This window comes from Aotus nancymaae, unplaced genomic scaffold, assembly GCF_030222135.1.
Source record: "Aotus nancymaae isolate 86718 unplaced genomic scaffold, 86718_ANA_hifiasm-v0.15.2.pri h1tg000008l, whole genome shotgun sequence".
NCBI lineage: Eukaryota > Metazoa > Chordata > Mammalia > Primates > Aotidae > Aotus > Aotus nancymaae.
This window is the reverse complement of record NW_026988419.1, coordinates 61605215-61623232: the sequence shown is the minus strand read 5'-3', so window position 1 is coordinate 61623232 and position 18018 is coordinate 61605215. Positions and strand designations below refer to the sequence as shown.

Here is an 18018-nt window from a genome sequence, read left to right as displayed (position 1 = left end):
ACAGATATTATTGGGGAATTGGGAGGATTACTCCTTGATAGAAGCCAAGTGGATGCTGCCAGTGAAAATCTATGTGAACATGTCAGCCAGGTTGGGACACCTTAGGAGGGTGAAGTGGTCTATGGGCTGGTCCCCTTCTGGGTGCTCTTTTTCTTGAGTTAAGATGAAGAACGGCCAAGGAAGAAGGGTGTCTGAGAAGCTGGGAGAGATACCTCTGACAATTACACATAGCAGTAAGAGTGTTTCTGAAGTAGGTTTCATTTTATGGAGTAGTGGAATAAAATAATTTATAGAGCTGGGTGCCATGGCTCATGCCCATAATCCCAAAACTTTGGGAGGCCGAGGTGGGCGGATCATCTAAGGTCAAGAGTTCGAGACCAACCTGGCCAACATGGTGAAACCCTGTCTCTACTAAAAATACAAAAATTAGCTGGGTGTGGTGGTGCTGGGAGCCTGTAATCCCAGCTACTCAGGGGCTGAGGCAGGAGACTCACTTGAACCTGGCAGGTGGAGGTTGCAGTGAGCCGAGATTGTGCCATTGTACCCCAGCCCAGGCAACAAGAGTGAAACCCCATCTCAACAACAACAAAAAAATTATAGAGATAATTGCAAGGATTTGTCAGCCTCTAAAAGTCCCTGAAAGTAATAGGGACAGAATAATCTATGCATTTTCTACAATTCTTAGGACAAACGTGTTTTCAAGGCAGTAACAAAAGAAATGAAAGCAATGCAACCCCAGCTCCTAAGGGAGGGTCTCCCAAAGGCAGAGCCCACCATCCCTCCCATCCAGGCACTGTTGTCTCCCCTCCAGTCTCTTGAAGTCTTGAATGAGGGAAACTTGGCCGAGAGGAAAACAGAGAGGAGAAGCAGCATGTGGCTCTGGAGCCTGCCTGGAAAGGGCCTGACTGTGAGAAGGGAAAGGAGTGGGTTCCTGCACTCAGCAGGAATCCATGCCACTATCTGATGCTTCCTGAGCACAGAGAAGACGCATGGGGTAAGGCCCAGGACAGCCCACACCTCCCCCACCAGCCTACTTCTGTTTCTACAGTGGCTGGGTGGGCTGACCCTGGTGACACTGGGAGATGAGCCATCTCAGTCCCACAACCTGATGGCTTTTTTCTCCATCCTCCTCTCCCAAGAGAATGTCTGAAATGCATATCAGCACTCACTGGAATGTCTGTAGTTTAATACTTCTCCAAAATGTAGAATCATGACTTTTTTGTTATAATTTTAGGCTTCAGTGATCCGAGAGCAAAAAAGGATCCTTGTCACCCCTCTCCACTCCTCTAAGAACATTGGAAGAGCTTGGGAGCAGGTGCCCTTGGGAGCAGGTGCCCTTGGGATCAGATACCTTGTGGGCTTTGCAGATTCCCCAGGGAATAGCTGCACGTGCTGCCTAAAGCATAGGAGAGCAGGGGCAGAACGATGGATGGGCTCAGGAGGCCACAGGTACTCCCTGTTCCCAGGATCACCACTGCATCATCCTGAGCAGCCACTCAGGCATCAGGCACTGAGCAAGAAACAGCACAGCTGTTTCCCAAACAGGGTAGGCTCAAACCAAAGAAAGTTCCTGAAATGCTCTGTAAATGAACAGTTACTACTATATGCTCTAGGGATATCACTGATAAAAAATAAGTAGGACCCTCAACCCAGCATCCAAAAAATTCAGGAAGAATCTGCTAAACCAATCACACAGAAGCAGTGTGGGTTTTTTAATCTAGTCAGCAAAAACTATAAGGGAATGACAAGAAGGGAGAAAAAGCAACATTAACTTGAAACAGGAAGGCAATGAATTTATGAGTCAAATAGAATAGTTATACCCTATGTATTATTGAAATTTATATATAGATATATCATTCTACCACCATATAAAAGAAAGAAGTTGATTTTTTTTTTTTTTTTTTTTTCAGAAAAAATCCATCAAATCATCCATACTGATACAGTTTGGCTGTGTCCCCACCCAAATCTCATCTTGAATTGTAACTCCCACAATTTCCACATGTCGTGGGAGGAACTGTGGAAGGAAATTGAATTATGGGAGGAGTGGAATGCGTCCTGCACTGTTCTCATGATAGTAAATGAGTCTCATGAGATGTGATGATTTTAAAAGTGGGAGTTTCCCTGCACAAGCTCTCTCTGCCTGTCGCCATCCACATAAGATGTGACTTGCTCCTCCTTGCCTTCTGCCATGATTGTGGAGCCTCCCCATTCATGTGGAACTGTAGGTCCAGTAAATCTCTTCCTTTTGTAAATTGCCCAGTCTCAGGTATGTCTTTATCAGCAGCATGAAAACAAACTGAGTACACTGATACCAGTGGAATGGGTGCTGCTAAAAAGATACCTGAAAATGTGGAAGCAACTTTGGAACTGGGTAACAGGCAGAGGTTGGAACAGTTTGGGGGGCTGAGAAAAAGACAGGAAAGTGTGGAAAAAGACAGACTTGTTGAATGGCTTTGACCAAAATGCTGATAATGATATGGACAAATCCAGGCTGAGGTGGTCTCAGATGGAGATGAGGAACTTGTTAGGAGCTGAAGCAAAGGTGACTCTTGTTATGTTTCAGCAAAGACACTGACAGCATTTTGCCCCTGCCCTAGAGATTTGTGGAACTTTGAACTTGAGAGAGATGATTTAGGGTATCTAGTGGAAGAAATTTCTAAGAAGCAAAGCATTCAAGAGATGACGTCGGTGCTGTTGAAGGCATTCAGTTTTGTAAGGGAAGCACAGCATAAAAGTTTGGAAAATTTGCAGCCAGACAACACGATAGAAAGGACAATCCCATTTTCTGAGGATAAATTCAAGCCAGCTGCAGAAATCTGCCTAAGTAACAAGGAGCCAAAAGTTAAATGTTAATCCCCAAGACAATGGGGAAAATGTCTCCAGGGCATGTCAGAGGTCTCCTTGACAGCCCCTCCCATCACAGGCCCAGATGCCTAGGGGAAAAAAAAATGGTTTCATGGGCCAGGCCCAGGGTCCTGGTGCTGTGTGCAGCCTAGGAATTTGGTGTCCTGCATCCTAGCCACTCTAGCCATGACTAAAAGGGGCCAAGGTACAGTTTAAGCTGTGGCTTCAGAGGGTGCAAGCCCCAAGCCTTGGCAGTTTCCATGTGGTGTTGAACCTGCAGATGTACAGAAGTCAAGAATTGAGGTTTGGAAACCTCTGCCTACATTTCAGAGGATGTACAGAAACCTGGATGTCCAGGCAGAAGTTTGCTGCAGGGGCAGGGCTGTCATGGAGAACCTCTGCTAGGACAGTGCAGAAGGGAAATGTGGAATTGGAGTCCCCACAGAGAGTCTCTACTGGGGCACCACCTAGTGGTGCTGTGAAAAGAGAGCCATTGTCCTCCAGACCCCAGAATGGTAGATCCACCAACAGCTTGCACCGTGCACCTGGAAAAGCCACAGACACTCAACGCCAGCCTGTGAAAACAACCAGAAGGAAGGCTATACCCTGCAAAGCCACAAGCTACCCAAGACCATGGAAACCCATCTCTTGCATCAGGATGATGTGAATGTGAGACACGGAATCAAAAGAGATCATTTTGGAGCTTTAAGATTTGACTGTCCTGCTAGATTTCAGACTTGCATGGGGCCTGTAGCCTTTGGTTTGGCCAATTTCTTCCATTTGGAATGGCTGTATTTGACCAATGCCTGTACCCCCATTATATCTAGGAAGTAACTAACTTGCTTTTAATTTTACATGATCTTAGGCAGAAAGGACTTGCCTTGTCTCAGATGAGATGTTGGACTGTAGACTTTTGAGTTAATGCTGAAATGAATTAAGACTCTGGGGGACTGTTGGGAAGGTGTGATTGGTTTTGAAATGTGAGCACATGAGATTTGGTAGTGGCCATGAGAAGAATGATATGGTTTGGCTGTATCATCACCCAAATCTCATCTTGAATTGTAATTCCCACAGTTCCCATTTGTCTTGGGAGGAACCCGGTGGGAGGTAATTGAATTATGGGGATGGGTTTTTCCTGCACTGTTCTCTGATAGTGAATGAGTCTCACAAGATCTGATGGTTTTGAAACTGGGAGTTTCCCTGCACAAGCTCTCTTTGCTGCTGCCATCCATGTGAGATGTGACTTGCTCATCCTTGCCTTCTGCTATAATTGTGAGGTCTCTCCAGCTATGTGGACCTCTAAGTCCAATAAACTTATTTCTTTTGCAAATTGCCCAGTCTCAGGTATGTCTTTCTCAGCAGCATGAAAACAGACTAATATAACTACCTAATAAATGTATAGTATAAAATACTATTGCTGAATCTGGGAAGGGCAGTCTCCCTCATGTATTCCCATTTCCATTAGTGGCATCACCATCCACCTCTCCACCCAAGTCAGGAGCCTCCCTTTCTCTCTACACCTCCACATCCCATCAACATCAGTTCTATTTTGCCTCCATCTTATATACAGTGTACCTCACTTTCCCTCCCTATCGCCTACACTTCTCTACCTCACCCTCTAATCCAAACACCCTTTGGAGGGAGGGCCACACTCCTTTCACTGTGCATTGCCAAATCTAAGAGAGGGTGGGAGGAGGAATGCCCCCAACGGCACCTGGGCAGTGGGCTTGGAGGGTAGGGCTGTGGGACTGAGTGCTGCATCAGACACCCAGGCAGGAATTAGAGGAGCTGCAAGAGAAAAGCTTCTCCCTGTATTCCTTATTCCTCGATAGCTGGCTCAGTTCCCACCTCTCTTCCTTCCCCTTCCAGTCCTTCTGGGTGGCACCCGTACAACCATGATGGGCAAGCATTGAGCCCCAGAATCACAAATAACTGGCCTGGACACCCAGCAGCTGTGTGACCTTGGACAAGCTGCTGAATATCTAGCCTCTAAAATGAGACAAACCACAGCACTAAGGGGAGGGCGGTGTTGTGCGTGCCGGTGGGACAACGCTTGTGACACACTAGCCACAGAGCCCCCGTCATAGGTGACCCATTGCCAGCAGCCATTCCCGCTCTTCTCCTGCCATCCTGGCCCATACCCACTGAGGGGCTGAAACCCAGGGCTAAGTTTGGGCATTTGTCACTACATCCCTCTGACTCTCAGTTGAGAAGGCAGACGTGCAGGGCAGCAAGGGGCAGGCTGGCAAGAAACTTTGCCCTGTTCTCCCTGAAAGACTTAACTCTGTGCCATCACCTCTTTTCTCTTTCCTCAGTTTTCTCTTAGTTTCTTGTAACTTTTCTTCCTTCACTTTTGTCATCCTCCTCACACCTCTGTTCACGTGTGTGCCCAGCAGAAGAACATGCAATTTGGAGGACGTCAGACCCGAGTTCAAATCTCAGCTTGCCCACGTACATGTATGTGGCCCTGGGAAAGCTGCACCTATGTCACTGAGCCTTGTTTTCAAGCCTTTGGTAAAACAGGACACACATGCCTAAAGATTAGTTCAGCTAATGTCCATGGAACCCCTCGCACGAGCCACACAAGGAAGGCACTTAGCAATGATCATTTCTGGTCTCTAGGGGTAGGAATTCCAGGTCTCTCCTTGCTCCTCACCCATGGCCCATCACCCAACCCCGTTTCCCTCCTCACTGGGGCCCATTATGGTTAATTTTATGTGTCAACTTGGCTAGACAATGATGGCCAGGGTCAAATACTAATCTAAATGTTGCTGTTAAGATATTTTTTAGATGTGATTAATGTTTACAATCAGTAGACCTTAAAGTAGATCATCCTCCATGATGTGAGTGTGCCTCATCTACTCACCTGAAGGCCTAAGAGAAACAGGTTTACCTTGAGGTTTCCCAAAGAAGGAATTCTGCTTCCAGACTGCAATGCAGAAACTCTGCCTGAGTTTCCAGCCTTCACACTCAAGATTGCAACAACTCTTACCTGAGTCTCCAGCCTGCCAGCTCTAGACTTCAGATCTGCCAGCCTTCACAATCATGTGAGCCAATTCCCAAAAATAAGCCTCTCTGTCTCTCTCCATCTCTATCTCTTAGCACTTCTGTTTCTCTGAAGAACCCTGACTTGCATGGGGCACTACTCTGCCATGTTAAACAATCCCCCTGATTTACCACATTGCTAGTGGGCAGAGACCCAGAGCCCATCACGAGGCCAGCATGGGTAGAGATGGCAGTTTTGTTTCTCCCTTGCAAGCATCTTGGCATGGATGAGGGGGCCTGCCATGTTGGCTATTCCCCTTAGCTTCTTTCTCCCATGTGGTTGGACCACGTTCTGCCCTCAGAACTGGCTGGAAGGCTAGGCCTTTTTTTATCTCAGGCTGTACTCTGCAGGGCTAGAAGGTGTAGGGGTCAATGAGCTTTCTCTTCCTTTTATCTTAGTGACATAAACCCATCCAGAAAACTCTGGTTGAACATTGTGGGATGAAATACATAAAGGACGCAGTAAGCCTGCTTTGGTATAAAACTAATAGTTCCTAACAACTAAAAGAAGACTGAGCCCAGCTCAGGAAAGTTCTCTGCATTGGTTTTGAGGTCAAAACTACAAGTAAATCTAAAATTAAAAGTTTAGTTAAAATTGTTAAATCTGTAGCTAATAACCCTGCTAGGATGCCATGGTGAGAGACAACTGGTCAAGGGCAATATTCCTGAAATCCCTGGCCAGTTACTATTTTAATACCATCAGAATCTCAGGCCAGCTTTCACATCTGGTGTGTCAGCACATAAGAGCTGGTGTTATTTATCATCCCCTTAGGCATATCTGCTCTTACTCTTCTGATTCTCCTTCTCTCTCCTTCCCAAGTTTTCCTATTCTTTTTTTTCTCCTCAATTATCATCTTATTTCCCTTTCCTCTCTTTTGTCACCTTTCTCTTTTCAGCCTTTCCACTCTCTCCACCATCACTCATTCAGGACCCACTCAAGCTGCAGGAGGAACCAAGTAGAATGATCCTGCTGTAGGCCCTGTCCCCAGGACACATCTATGAAGGCGAAACCTGGGGAAGGGAAGTACCAGGAGCAGCTCTGAGCCAAAAGGCCCAGAGAGTCCCCACCAGGACAGCGTCCACAGGTCAGAGATATGCAGAGAGGAAGGGCATGGTAATTTGAAAGAATAACAAAAGGCAGGGAAACAGGGAAGTTGCATGAACCCATGAAAACCCTGGGTTCAACTTTAAATATTCATATATTTTTTCTTTTTTTAATATTCATAAATTTTGTGAACAGAAAAAAGAATGAGTTTCACATATTAGGATGCCAAACCCCTCAGAGGTGACAAATGAAAATAAAGCCAGTGCTGTAATTTAGAAGGAAAATAATATTATTAGCCTTCCACATTTGAAAAGACAAGGTAGAGAAACAGAGATTTTAGGGGGACTACATCAATCATTTCCCCTGCATCACCAGACCTCCTACAAGGCCAATGAGGGGATCACTTCTAGGACAAAGAAAATTCAAGATACAAAGATGGAGATGGATCCAAGAGGAAGTATAAGGAGACTTCTCCTTCCCCTTCACTCACATTTCACCCTGTACTGCAGCAATTTGTGTCACATTGCAATTGCTTGCGTTTCCAAATAGACTGAAGCTCCTAGAAGGTAGGCAATGTGTTCTCGCATTTCATGTTTTAATACCTGGCATCACACTCAAATCAAGGAAGACATTCAGTAGACGTTTGTTGAGTAACTTAATAAAGGAATCCAACAAACACTGCTGAATCCCTTACTGTGGGAAAGAGGAAATGGACTTGAAAATGTAATTCTGATGGCATAAAAGACGTAGGGATAACATGCCTTTAAAAAACTAATAATAAATCCTACTTTCAGAAAAATAGAGCATATTACCTGGTGACTGCTGGTCTCAGATACTTTAACATCCAAAGACCCTGCCAGGACAGCATACCAATTTGTTCCAATATCACCCTGGCGAAATACTGGAAAAAACCAACAAACAGTGATATAAATATAACAAATACAACTTGGTTTTGCTGTATGATCTGATAGTCTTTCACTGGTACAAGCATGTCTTGGACCTAACTGAGCTTACCATCCTTCCCCTATCTGTTTCCCACAAGAACATGACAAGTATTTCTTTACCTCATCTGTCAACAAAGCTGTATCCTATTTATTCAATATTCTATGAAGTGGAACTCTGTTAAAGAATATGCTACCATACTTACAGAACTGTAATAAAGATGATAACTTTAAATGTTATAAGATCCTTTGAATTTAAGAAGAATTGAATGATATTTGCCAAGATTATATTAAAAGCCACGTGTTTTCTAGACTAGCACATTTCCTTTTAAGGTGACAAATGATTGACTTAAAAAACCAAAATCTGCTTTGTTCAAAAATTCTAACTACTATATTATCATGGTCCATTTTCTTATTCTTTTTATAAATTCACTGCTTTTAGGCATTTGGAAATGATCTTCATCAGAAATTTTTGAACCTGATTTTGCTCTCGAAGTGTGCCATCTCAGAGAGAAAATATTTAGAAGTTTAGATAGAACCATAGTTCCCATATCATATTAAGAACCAGGTATGGAAAAGTAATTCCAAAAAACTGGTTCAAAAATCTCATGCAAACCACCTGTCCTTTTAAATATCCTAGCTAAATAACTACGTGGAGTGATTTGATATTTTAAAATTTTTTTCACGGTTAAAGTCAGAGGTCAAGTAACTCAATGAAAAATTACATGACAGCTCATGGGACAACAGAGTCCTGGCAAGGCTAGTGCTCACTGGAGAAGAGCAAGCTTCTGGGAACCATAATTAATGATGACAAGCTGCTCTGAACTTCCTGACTAGTACATGCTGTGGAAAGGCAAAGACCAACAACAGCATCCTATCAAGTGCAATGACAAGCTTAAGATGAGGTTGATGAGTTTATAGCTGGTCTCTCCAGTAACTCTGCTGCTCCAAATCTTTGGAAGTGATTCATTTGAGAGTTAGGATTTTGCCTTTCATGAACTTCTTGGCCCCGAAAGACATTATTATCTGTCAATCAAATTCATGTTACATATCTTAGGAAATTCATTTTGAAAATGGCTTATAAAAACATAAAATAGTCTTATTGCCAAAAGAATAAGTTTTCTGATATCAGTTTAAAAAAATGGTTGAAAATGATACGTATGGACAAGTTTTTTCTTAACAGAAATGTAACTATGAGCTGGGTGCAGTGGCTCACACCTATGATCCCAACATTTTGGGAAGCCAAGGCGAGAGGATTGCTTAATACCAGGAGTTCAAGACCAGCATGGGCAACATAGCAAGACCTGGTCTTTACCAAAATTAAAGAAAGTCACTGGGCATGGTGGCATACGCCTATAGTCCTAGCTACTCAGAAGGCTGAGGTGGGCAAATGGCTTGAGCCCAGGAGTTCAAGGTTGTAGTGAGCCATGATTGCACCACTGTGCTCCAGCCTAGATGACAAAGCAAGACCTCATCTCAAAAAAAGAAAGAAAGAAAGAAAAATAATAACCTATGTAACTATGTTTGTATGTGTACACGTAGGAGAACATTTTGAAGAACATATATAAAATGTTAATAGTAGAAATTGTAGGTGATTTTTATTTTGTTGACTTTCTAAATTTTCTTCAATAATGTTGTGACTCACCCTGTTGCTTTCCCACCCAGAACCACTCATGCCCTCTTGTCTAACCGAACCCGGGTTTTAGACAAGTTTCCACCATCATCCACACAGCTAGGAGTTAGCTCCACTAGGGCAATCATGATTGGTCTAAATCAGTCCTGGTGATCCCATTATTTTTGCCAGTGATTGGTTTAGACTTAGGCATGTGATGCATTTCTGGCCAATGAATCAATACAAGAAGTCTGCTGGGGGACTTCTGAAACAGAGACCCAAAAAGAAATAGTCCTTCACCAGGATGTTTTTGTATCAGTACATAATCCATCCAACAGCTGTAGCTGTCAGAACAATTTAGGACAAGTCTGAGGACAAAAGCCAACACCTCAACACCTCAGAACGCATACAAAAACAAAAAAGACAGCAAGGACCTGAAACCTTCATAATTTCACTGAGTCACTTCACTAACCAACCCCAAAGTCATTCTACCTCAGGACTTCTTCTATATGAGTAATTGATTTTATTTTTCTTCTTGTATGAGTCATTGAATATTTAAATCAGTTGAAAGGGAGTTTTCTGTTAGTGCAGCATAAAGTATTCCAACAGAAGAACTATTACTTCTTTAATGAAAAAAATACTTTAAAAAAAATCCAGCTGTTACTCTATCTCCCTGCTCCTTATTCACACCTGGAATAGATGATATTACTGACATTAATTCAAAACATTACTATCAGCACTAGTGAAGAGAACTTTTAGCTTTATATCCTATTGGCCACACATTTCTTGGATTAGAGAATGCAATTATTTGAATTTCTAAGGATAGAGCTAAATGTGTGAATCATTACATCCTTCTAGCTCCATCTAGAAAGTCGGTTGCCCTGGAAGAACCATTTATGATCTGTGAACAAAGAAGTTAGGGCAACGCCTACGTGGAACTGAATAAACAGACTAGAGGGAAATGTCAACTCAATACCTTTGGTTGAAGCTCAAATATTTGACACACGAATACTTCATTTGCTATTGATCCCCATAAAGTAACCACAAATGAGCATAAACCATACATGGAAATATACAACTGGAGTTGCATTTCTTACATGTTATTCCCTTTTCCAGATTCTCATAATAACCACACAAGCAAATCTGATGAAGGAGATTTGGGTGAAATTTCTCAAAAGCTTTAACTTCTTTCAGTCGAGTGAAGATTATATCCACATCTTCGCTGGATCGCTCCAATGGTCTGTATAGGAAGAAAAGGCACCAAAGCTATATCAGTAAAGATTTACCTCAAAGTGAGTCAACAGGCCTCATTTTAATCATATGCAAATTTACACAAATATTCCAATTGCAAATATTTCATTGCAAATACTTATCCACCCCTTATAGGTATTTCTGGGCCGATATAGACATTTCCAGAGCTTTATCAACTATTTGCCTTAAATCACTACTATTGCAGATGGCTACAGCAGGAGTCAACCCCAGAGTGCTAAGTTCAAGGTGATACTCGAGTATAATGCTTAATCCCTTGGAAACACCTGATGGAACAAGATACGTGAAAATGCAGATTTTACTAAAAATTGAAGTCACAAACACAAATGTCTGCAGGGGCCAAGGAGGTAAAGGAAGTGAGCAGAAAGAACAAGATATAAGGAGATAAAATCTCTACTCTAAGAAAACAACAGTGAAAGCACAAAGACAAATGAGAAGTGACAGCCTCAGTGCTGGTGATTCTCTAGGCAATGGTGGGCATCAGGGTAAACTGCAAACACGAGACTGTCTGCAGGGAGCAGCTCTTATTTGGCTGTTTTCCTTCTTATTAGTTGTCTGTGTAAATGTGAGCCTAGATGTTGTCAAATCTTTCAATTGTTCAAAGTTAATCTAGGTGTTTTTTCACACTTTTTTTTTTTTGACAGGGTCTTACTTTGTCACCCAGGCTGAAGTGCAGTGACGCTATCTTGGCTTACTGCAGCCTTGACCTCCAGGGCTTAAGTGATCCTGCCACTTCAGCCTCCCAAGTAGCTGGGACTACAGGCGCACTCCTCCATGTCCAGCTAATTTTTTGTACTGACGGGGTTTCGTCATGTTGCCCAGGCTGGTCTCAAACTCCTGGGCTCAAGCAATCCTCCTGCCTCAGCCTCCCAAAGTGCTAGGATTATAGGCATGAACCACCATGCCCAGTCTGTTCACATTTCTTGAACATTGTGTGGGACACACACACACACACACACACACACACACACACACGAATCTATGGAATAGATCCAACCTGCTGACTACCATTTGGTAAACTCCGAATTAAGATAAATCAAAGAACCAAACAAAAATACGACAGTTTTACAAACTATATAACTATTATTTTCTTTGAGCAGTTTTGCAAGTCTGTTCCTTCAATGTGCTTTCCAAGAACCTACTGCTATTCCTTGATAGATATTTCACATTACATAGAAACTACCATGTGTGCCCCAGAGCATTCTGGGACCAGAAGAAATGAATTGGGTGAGGATGTGACAGAGACACGTAGTATTCACCAAATACCCATATGCTCCCCTGAATGTACTGGCCTCCCTTGTAGTGATGTTGGGGCTGGACTGTGAACAAAACTAGCTATATCTCTTCTGAGGTGAGACTGGTAAGAGCCAGAGGGCCTCTCTTTCACCTCTCTCTTCTTCAGGAACAGCTTTGAAGGGTGTTACAGATTGAATGCGTCTCCTCAAAATACATATCAGGGACCTGATTCTCAGCACCTCTGCATGTAATCTTCTTTGGAAATAGGGTCTTGTAGATGCAATCAAATTAAGATGAGGTCACACTGGATTATGGTTGGCCCCAATTCAATGACTAGCACCCTTAGAAAAAGAGGGGACTTTGGACAGAGAGACACAGGGAAGACAGCCACATGGAGCCGGAGACAGAGATTGGAGTGATGCATCTACCAGGCAAGGAATACCGAAGATTGCTGGCAACCTTCAAAAGCTGGAAAGGGATAAGAAGGATTCTTCCCTACAGCCTTCAGAGAAGACATCTTGATTCTGGACTTCCAGCCTTCAGAACCCCGAGAGAAAACAGTGTTTGTTGTTTTAAACCATTCAGTTATTGGTACCTTGTTCTGGTGGCCCTAGGAAGCTAAGACAGGAGGCATGTGTTTTACATGCTATGGCCACAAGACGGAGAAGAATGTACAACCCACAAAAGATTCTGTATAAGTGGCAGATAAACCTCCCCTGTACGCAGTTACTGAGATGGAGGCGGGGACGTTATCACAGCATCAGCCAGCATCACCCAGACTAATACAGAAGTCAAGACTAGCCAGGCCAGAGTTCAAGGGACTTGGGACATTGTCAGAAGAAGATAGATCCCATCATGAGAGATGAACGTTTTCAGAGGACATGAGTAGATGACCTGTCACTAAGTGGAAGACCTCAGATATAGGCTTTTCTGAGCTTAGTTTACAGGTTCTTCATCTTGCTCAATTTTCACCACGTCACACTTTTAGGCCCAAGAAAACTAGATTCAAAGAATACGTCCACAACCTCCCTGGCCTCCCAACAAACCCCTACTGGAAGGGTTTGGATTCTGCTTCCTAGGGAAGAGGAAGGGAAACCTGAGTGTGTCCAGTCTTTGAGACGACAGTGGGGCTGAAAGCACTGAGCGATGTGCAGGCTTGACTTGGGAAGATACAACACATCAGTATCAGTGCCTCTTCCTCCTATCACCCCTTTGGAAGGGGTTTCTAAACTTCTAACCAGAAGCTATGTCCTCAAAGTTAGGGGGCTTTGGAACAGAGACAAGGACTTCAGTGGTTAATAAGGTGCTATGGACAGTGGTGCAGACAACTTTCAGTCTTTGTGTGTCTGAGGGGGCAGTGAAGACAGCAGTAGCTGGCAGAGGCACCCCTAGTGGGGGATTCCAGTCAGTACAGAACACTTTCTGGGAGGCAGAGCTGGTGCTGGTGCCAGCAGGGAGTCGGGTTGCTGCCATAGAAGCACTGGCAGCAGCTGCAGGCCCAAAGCAATGGCAGCATGCAAGTGACCGTGGGAGGAAGCATAAGGACTAGATGAGCTAGAAACTGACTGGATATGTATATGGTAGATTCTGCTTAGCTGCATAGGAAAAGAGATAAACAGAGATTAGAATCCATCTTCCACAAAGAAGGAAAGGGCATCCCTTTTTGTTTATTCTCACCAGAGCATCTCCCACATTGGGAGGGCAGACTAGGGCAGCTAAAAAGATTTTTAGCTTGACACTCACTAGAAAACAGTAGAAGAAAAATGTATGCACTTCTATACAGTCCAAAACAAGCACAGAACTTCAAGCTTCATAACCAGATTGTTAAATGACAAAGACACTTGGAAAGATAATTAATTTGAGATAACTGAGAGGAGAATGAAACCTCTTCTCCTGATATTTTTGTGTACCCCCAAATTAGGCCCGAATAATATCATTCTTGTTTAATATTTAAGCCTCAGAAACAATGAAAAGCAACCTTCTATCTATCATTAATTTTATTGGGTACTTCATGGAGTGGGGAAAATTTCATTCAGCTATTAACAGACACCTTTACTATTTGACCTCTGGAATCTACCACCAGTGACAATCCTTTTGTGAATCTCTAATTTCCTAATGCAATGTGTATTCTCATCCCTCTGAGGTCATATCTGGCACTTCCTTTATAGCTCCTACAATGCCCAAATCAGGGCCACCCATGCAAAAAGTCATTGCATGTAATGTTCTACAGCGACTTCAAACCGAACTTATCTTCTCTCTCACATCTGCTACTGCACCTGCCCTCCTTACTTCTAATGCATGGAATAGCCTCGCCCTCTGCTATGGTCTAAATAGCATAGACGTGAGCCTACTGCCTCTGCTATGGGTCGGAAATCTAATCACCAGTGCAAAAACATTGGGAGGTGGGGTTTAATGAAAAGGGCTTAGGTCATGAGGGCTCTGCCTTCATGCAGTATTTGTGGATTAATTAGTGGATTAATGCTGCTATTAAAAAACAGGCTTGCAGGAATGGGCTGACCCTTTCCACCTTCCACCACGAAGGACACAGCAAGGAGACTCTTACCAGATCCTGGCACCTTCATACTGCACTTCCCAGCCTCCAGAACTGTGAGAAATAAATTTCTGTTCTTTTTGAATTACCCGGTCTCCTGTTATAGCAGCACAAAACAGACCAAGACGCTCTCCCTCACCACATTCCGGTAATTTTACCTGGGAATGTCTCTCAAATCCATTCCCCCTTAATTCTTACTGTCACTCTCTCATTGAGCTTGGATAAAGGGCATGTGAAGCACAAAGCACATGTTGAGACATGAATCTGAACAGCATGGCAGTTCTATCCTAAGAGGGTTCTGTCTAATAATTAGCAGAAGTATTTTAAGCAGGGTAGTGGCATGATTGGATATGCATTTTGGAAAGATCACCTTGACTGTGACTAGAGGCAGATGGGAGACAGTCAAGATCAGCAGCCAAGAGGAAGTTAGGAAGTTCTTGCAGCATATCAAAATGATGATGTGGTTTCTCTAATTATAGCTCACTCTAGGCTCCTTTCTTCTCCCTTCATAACGATGAACAGCTGGTCCCCTAAGCAAAAGCTCCAAGTACAGAGAAGTTATTTGCCTTAGCCTGGCATCTAATATCCAGGGCTCTTTTTAAAAAGCCTGGATAAGTTCTTTTAAAAAAAAAAAAACTTACACTTTTAAAACATGTTGAAACAACAACAAAATAATCATTTACAACTCCTACAACTTGGCATTAAAAAAATTAATATCCTAATTTAAAAATAGGCAAAGGACTTGAATAGACATTTCTCCAAAGAAGACACACAAATAGCCAATAGGTGTATGAAAAGGTGCTCACTGTCACTAATCATCAGGGAAATGCAAATCAAAGCCATAATGAGATATTACCTTACATCCGTCAAGATGGCTATTATCCAAAAAAAAAACCAAAATGTTGGTGAGGATGTAAGAAAACTGGAACCTTTGTACACTGCTGGTCAGAATCAAAAATGGTGTGGCTGCTATGAAAAACAGTTTAGAGGTTCCTCAAAAAATTAGAAATAGAACTACCGTTGATCCAGCAATCCCACTTCTGGGTATTTATCCAAAAGAATTGAAATCAGGTTCTTGAAAAGATACTCACACTTCCATGTCCATTTCAGCATTATTCACAGTAGCCAAGATATGGAAACAACCTAAACATCCATCAACAGATAAATGGATAAAAAAATAACATATATATATATATATACACAATGGAGTATTTACCCTTGAAAATGAAGGACATTCTGCAATCTGTGACAACATGCGTGAACCTTGAAGAATTCTGCTATGTGAAATAAACCAGTCTCAAACACCACGTTTCCACTTATATGAAGTTTCTAAAATAGTCAAATTCATAGAATAAAAGAGTGGAATGATGGCTACCAGTGACTGGAGTGAAAGGAAAATCAGCTGACTTAGAGTTTCAGTCAAGAAAGACGAACAGGCTCTAGAGATCTGCTGTACAACACCATATTTATGCCCAACAAAAATATATCATACACTTAAAAATGGTTCCGAGTGTAGATCTCATAGTAAGTGTTCTTAACAAAATAAAATAAAAATTCAGAAAGAATCATTTGTAAACAAAGGCACTGTGGAATGCAGGATTATAAAGTGGCCCCCTATGATCCACACCTTATATAATCCTTTTGAGGCTGGGTGGGAGCTGCAATTTGCTTTTAGCCAATAGAATATGGCAAAATGAAGAGAGAACACTCCCATGATTATGTTATGGTGTATGGCAAAGGAGAAGAGACTTTGAAGATGTAATTAGTGCCCATAATTAGTTGACTTTGTAATTAGTTGACTCTGTTCATCAAAAGTGAGATTTTCCTGGGTGGGCCTGACCTAATCAAGTGAGGCCTTTAATCAAGGATGGAAGGAGTGAGAGGTTCTTTTGCTGGCCTTGAAGAAGAAAGCTGCCCTGGTTGCCTGAGGGCCTCTGGAGGGCCATGTGGCAAGAAATGTGGGCAGTTGCTGACCGACAGCCAGCAAGAAAACAAGGACCTCAGGCTTACCACTGCAAGAAACTGAATTCTGCCAAAAATGATGTGAGCTTCGAAAAGGTTACCGAGCTCCAGAAAGAAGCACCTCGTATTTATTTGCTTTTTTAGACAGGGTCTCACTCTGTCACCCAGGCTGGATTGCAGTGGTGTGATTATGGCTCGCTGAAGCCTCGGCCCCCTGGGTTCAAGTGATCCTTCTACCTCAGCATCTCAAGTAGGTGAGACTACAGGTGTGCATCACCAAGCTCTTTTTTTTTTTATAGAGACAGGGTCTCACCATGTTGCCCAGGGTGGTCTTGAACTCCCGGGCTCAACCAATCTTCCTGCCTCAGCCTCCCAAAATGCTACAGTTACCCCTTGATTGGCCAGGAGCACCTTGATTTCAGCCTTTAAAACTCTGAACAGAGGATCCAGACAAGCTGTGCCTAGCCTCCTGCCACATGATCACAGACAGATAATACATGTATGCTTTTTTAAGCAGCTAAGTTTATCATAATTTGTTACACAGCAATAGAAAACCAACATAACGTTATTTTCTCACACTGACTAATTTCCTTATGGCCCAGCTTAGATTTCACTCAGTTTTTGGAGCTTTTCCTGACAACGTTTTCTCTTCTCTGAAATCCAATTGATAACATTTCTTTTTGGCATCTAACCCCATTGTTTATTAGTTCATGTTTCATGCATGTAAATTTTTTCTTGGAGAGACCTTCTGCTATGGTCTAAATGTTTGTGTCCTACGTCCCCCAGATTTATATGTTAAAACCCTAACCCTTAAAGTGATGGCATTAGGGGGTGGAGCCTTTGAGAGGTGATTAGATTATAAGGGCAGAGCCCTCATGAATGGGATTAGTACCATTATAAAAGAGACCCCAGAGACTGGCTCTCCATTTTGTCATATGAAGACACAGAAAAAGGTGCTGCCTATGAGTCAGAGAGCAGCCCTCACCAGACACCAAATCTACCAGCACCTTGATCTTGGACTTCCTAGCCTCTAGAACTATGAGAAATAAAATCCTGTTGTTTTAAGCCACCTAAAGTACTTTGTTAGGCAGGGCACGGTGGATCACACCTGTAATTCCAGCATTTTGGGAGGCCAAGATACAAGGACTGCTGGAGCCCAGGATTTCAAGGCTGCCCCAGAGAATATGGCAAAACTACATTTCTACAAAAAATTTAAAAATTAGCCAAGCATGTTGGTGCATGCCTGTGGTCTCAGCTACCAGGAGGCTGAGACAGGAGGATTGCTTGAGCCCAGGAGGTTGAGGCTGCTATAAGCCATGATCATGCCACTGCACTCCAGCCTGGGTAAGAGTGAAGCTGGAAGAGGGAAGGGAAGAGAAGGGGAGGGGAGGGGAGGGGAGGGGAGGGGAGGGGAGTGGGAGCAAGGGGGGGGAAGAAAGGAAGGAAAAAAGGAAGAAAGGAAGGAAAAAAGGAAGGAAGGAAAAAGGGAAGGAAGGAAGAAAGGAAAGAAGGA

General features: G+C 43.0%; 1 protein-coding gene across 6 annotated transcripts in view; it reads right to left on the bottom strand.

Annotated features, from left to right (window-relative positions):
• Positions 1 to 18018, bottom strand: part of RAPGEF4 (Rap guanine nucleotide exchange factor 4) — a 368276-nt gene that overhangs the window by 252773 nt on the left and 97485 nt on the right. For all 6 annotated transcript variants that reach the window (XM_064373398.1, XM_021668976.2, XM_021668977.2 and 3 more), the window contains 2 exons: positions 10585 to 10727; positions 7747 to 7835 (listed from right to left, as the gene is read on the bottom strand). In XM_064373398.1, coding sequence (XP_064229468.1) covers positions 7747 to 7835; positions 10585 to 10727 — 232 coding nt within the window. Of the gene's footprint in view, positions 1 to 7746; positions 7836 to 10584; positions 10728 to 18018 lie in introns of those variants that run through there.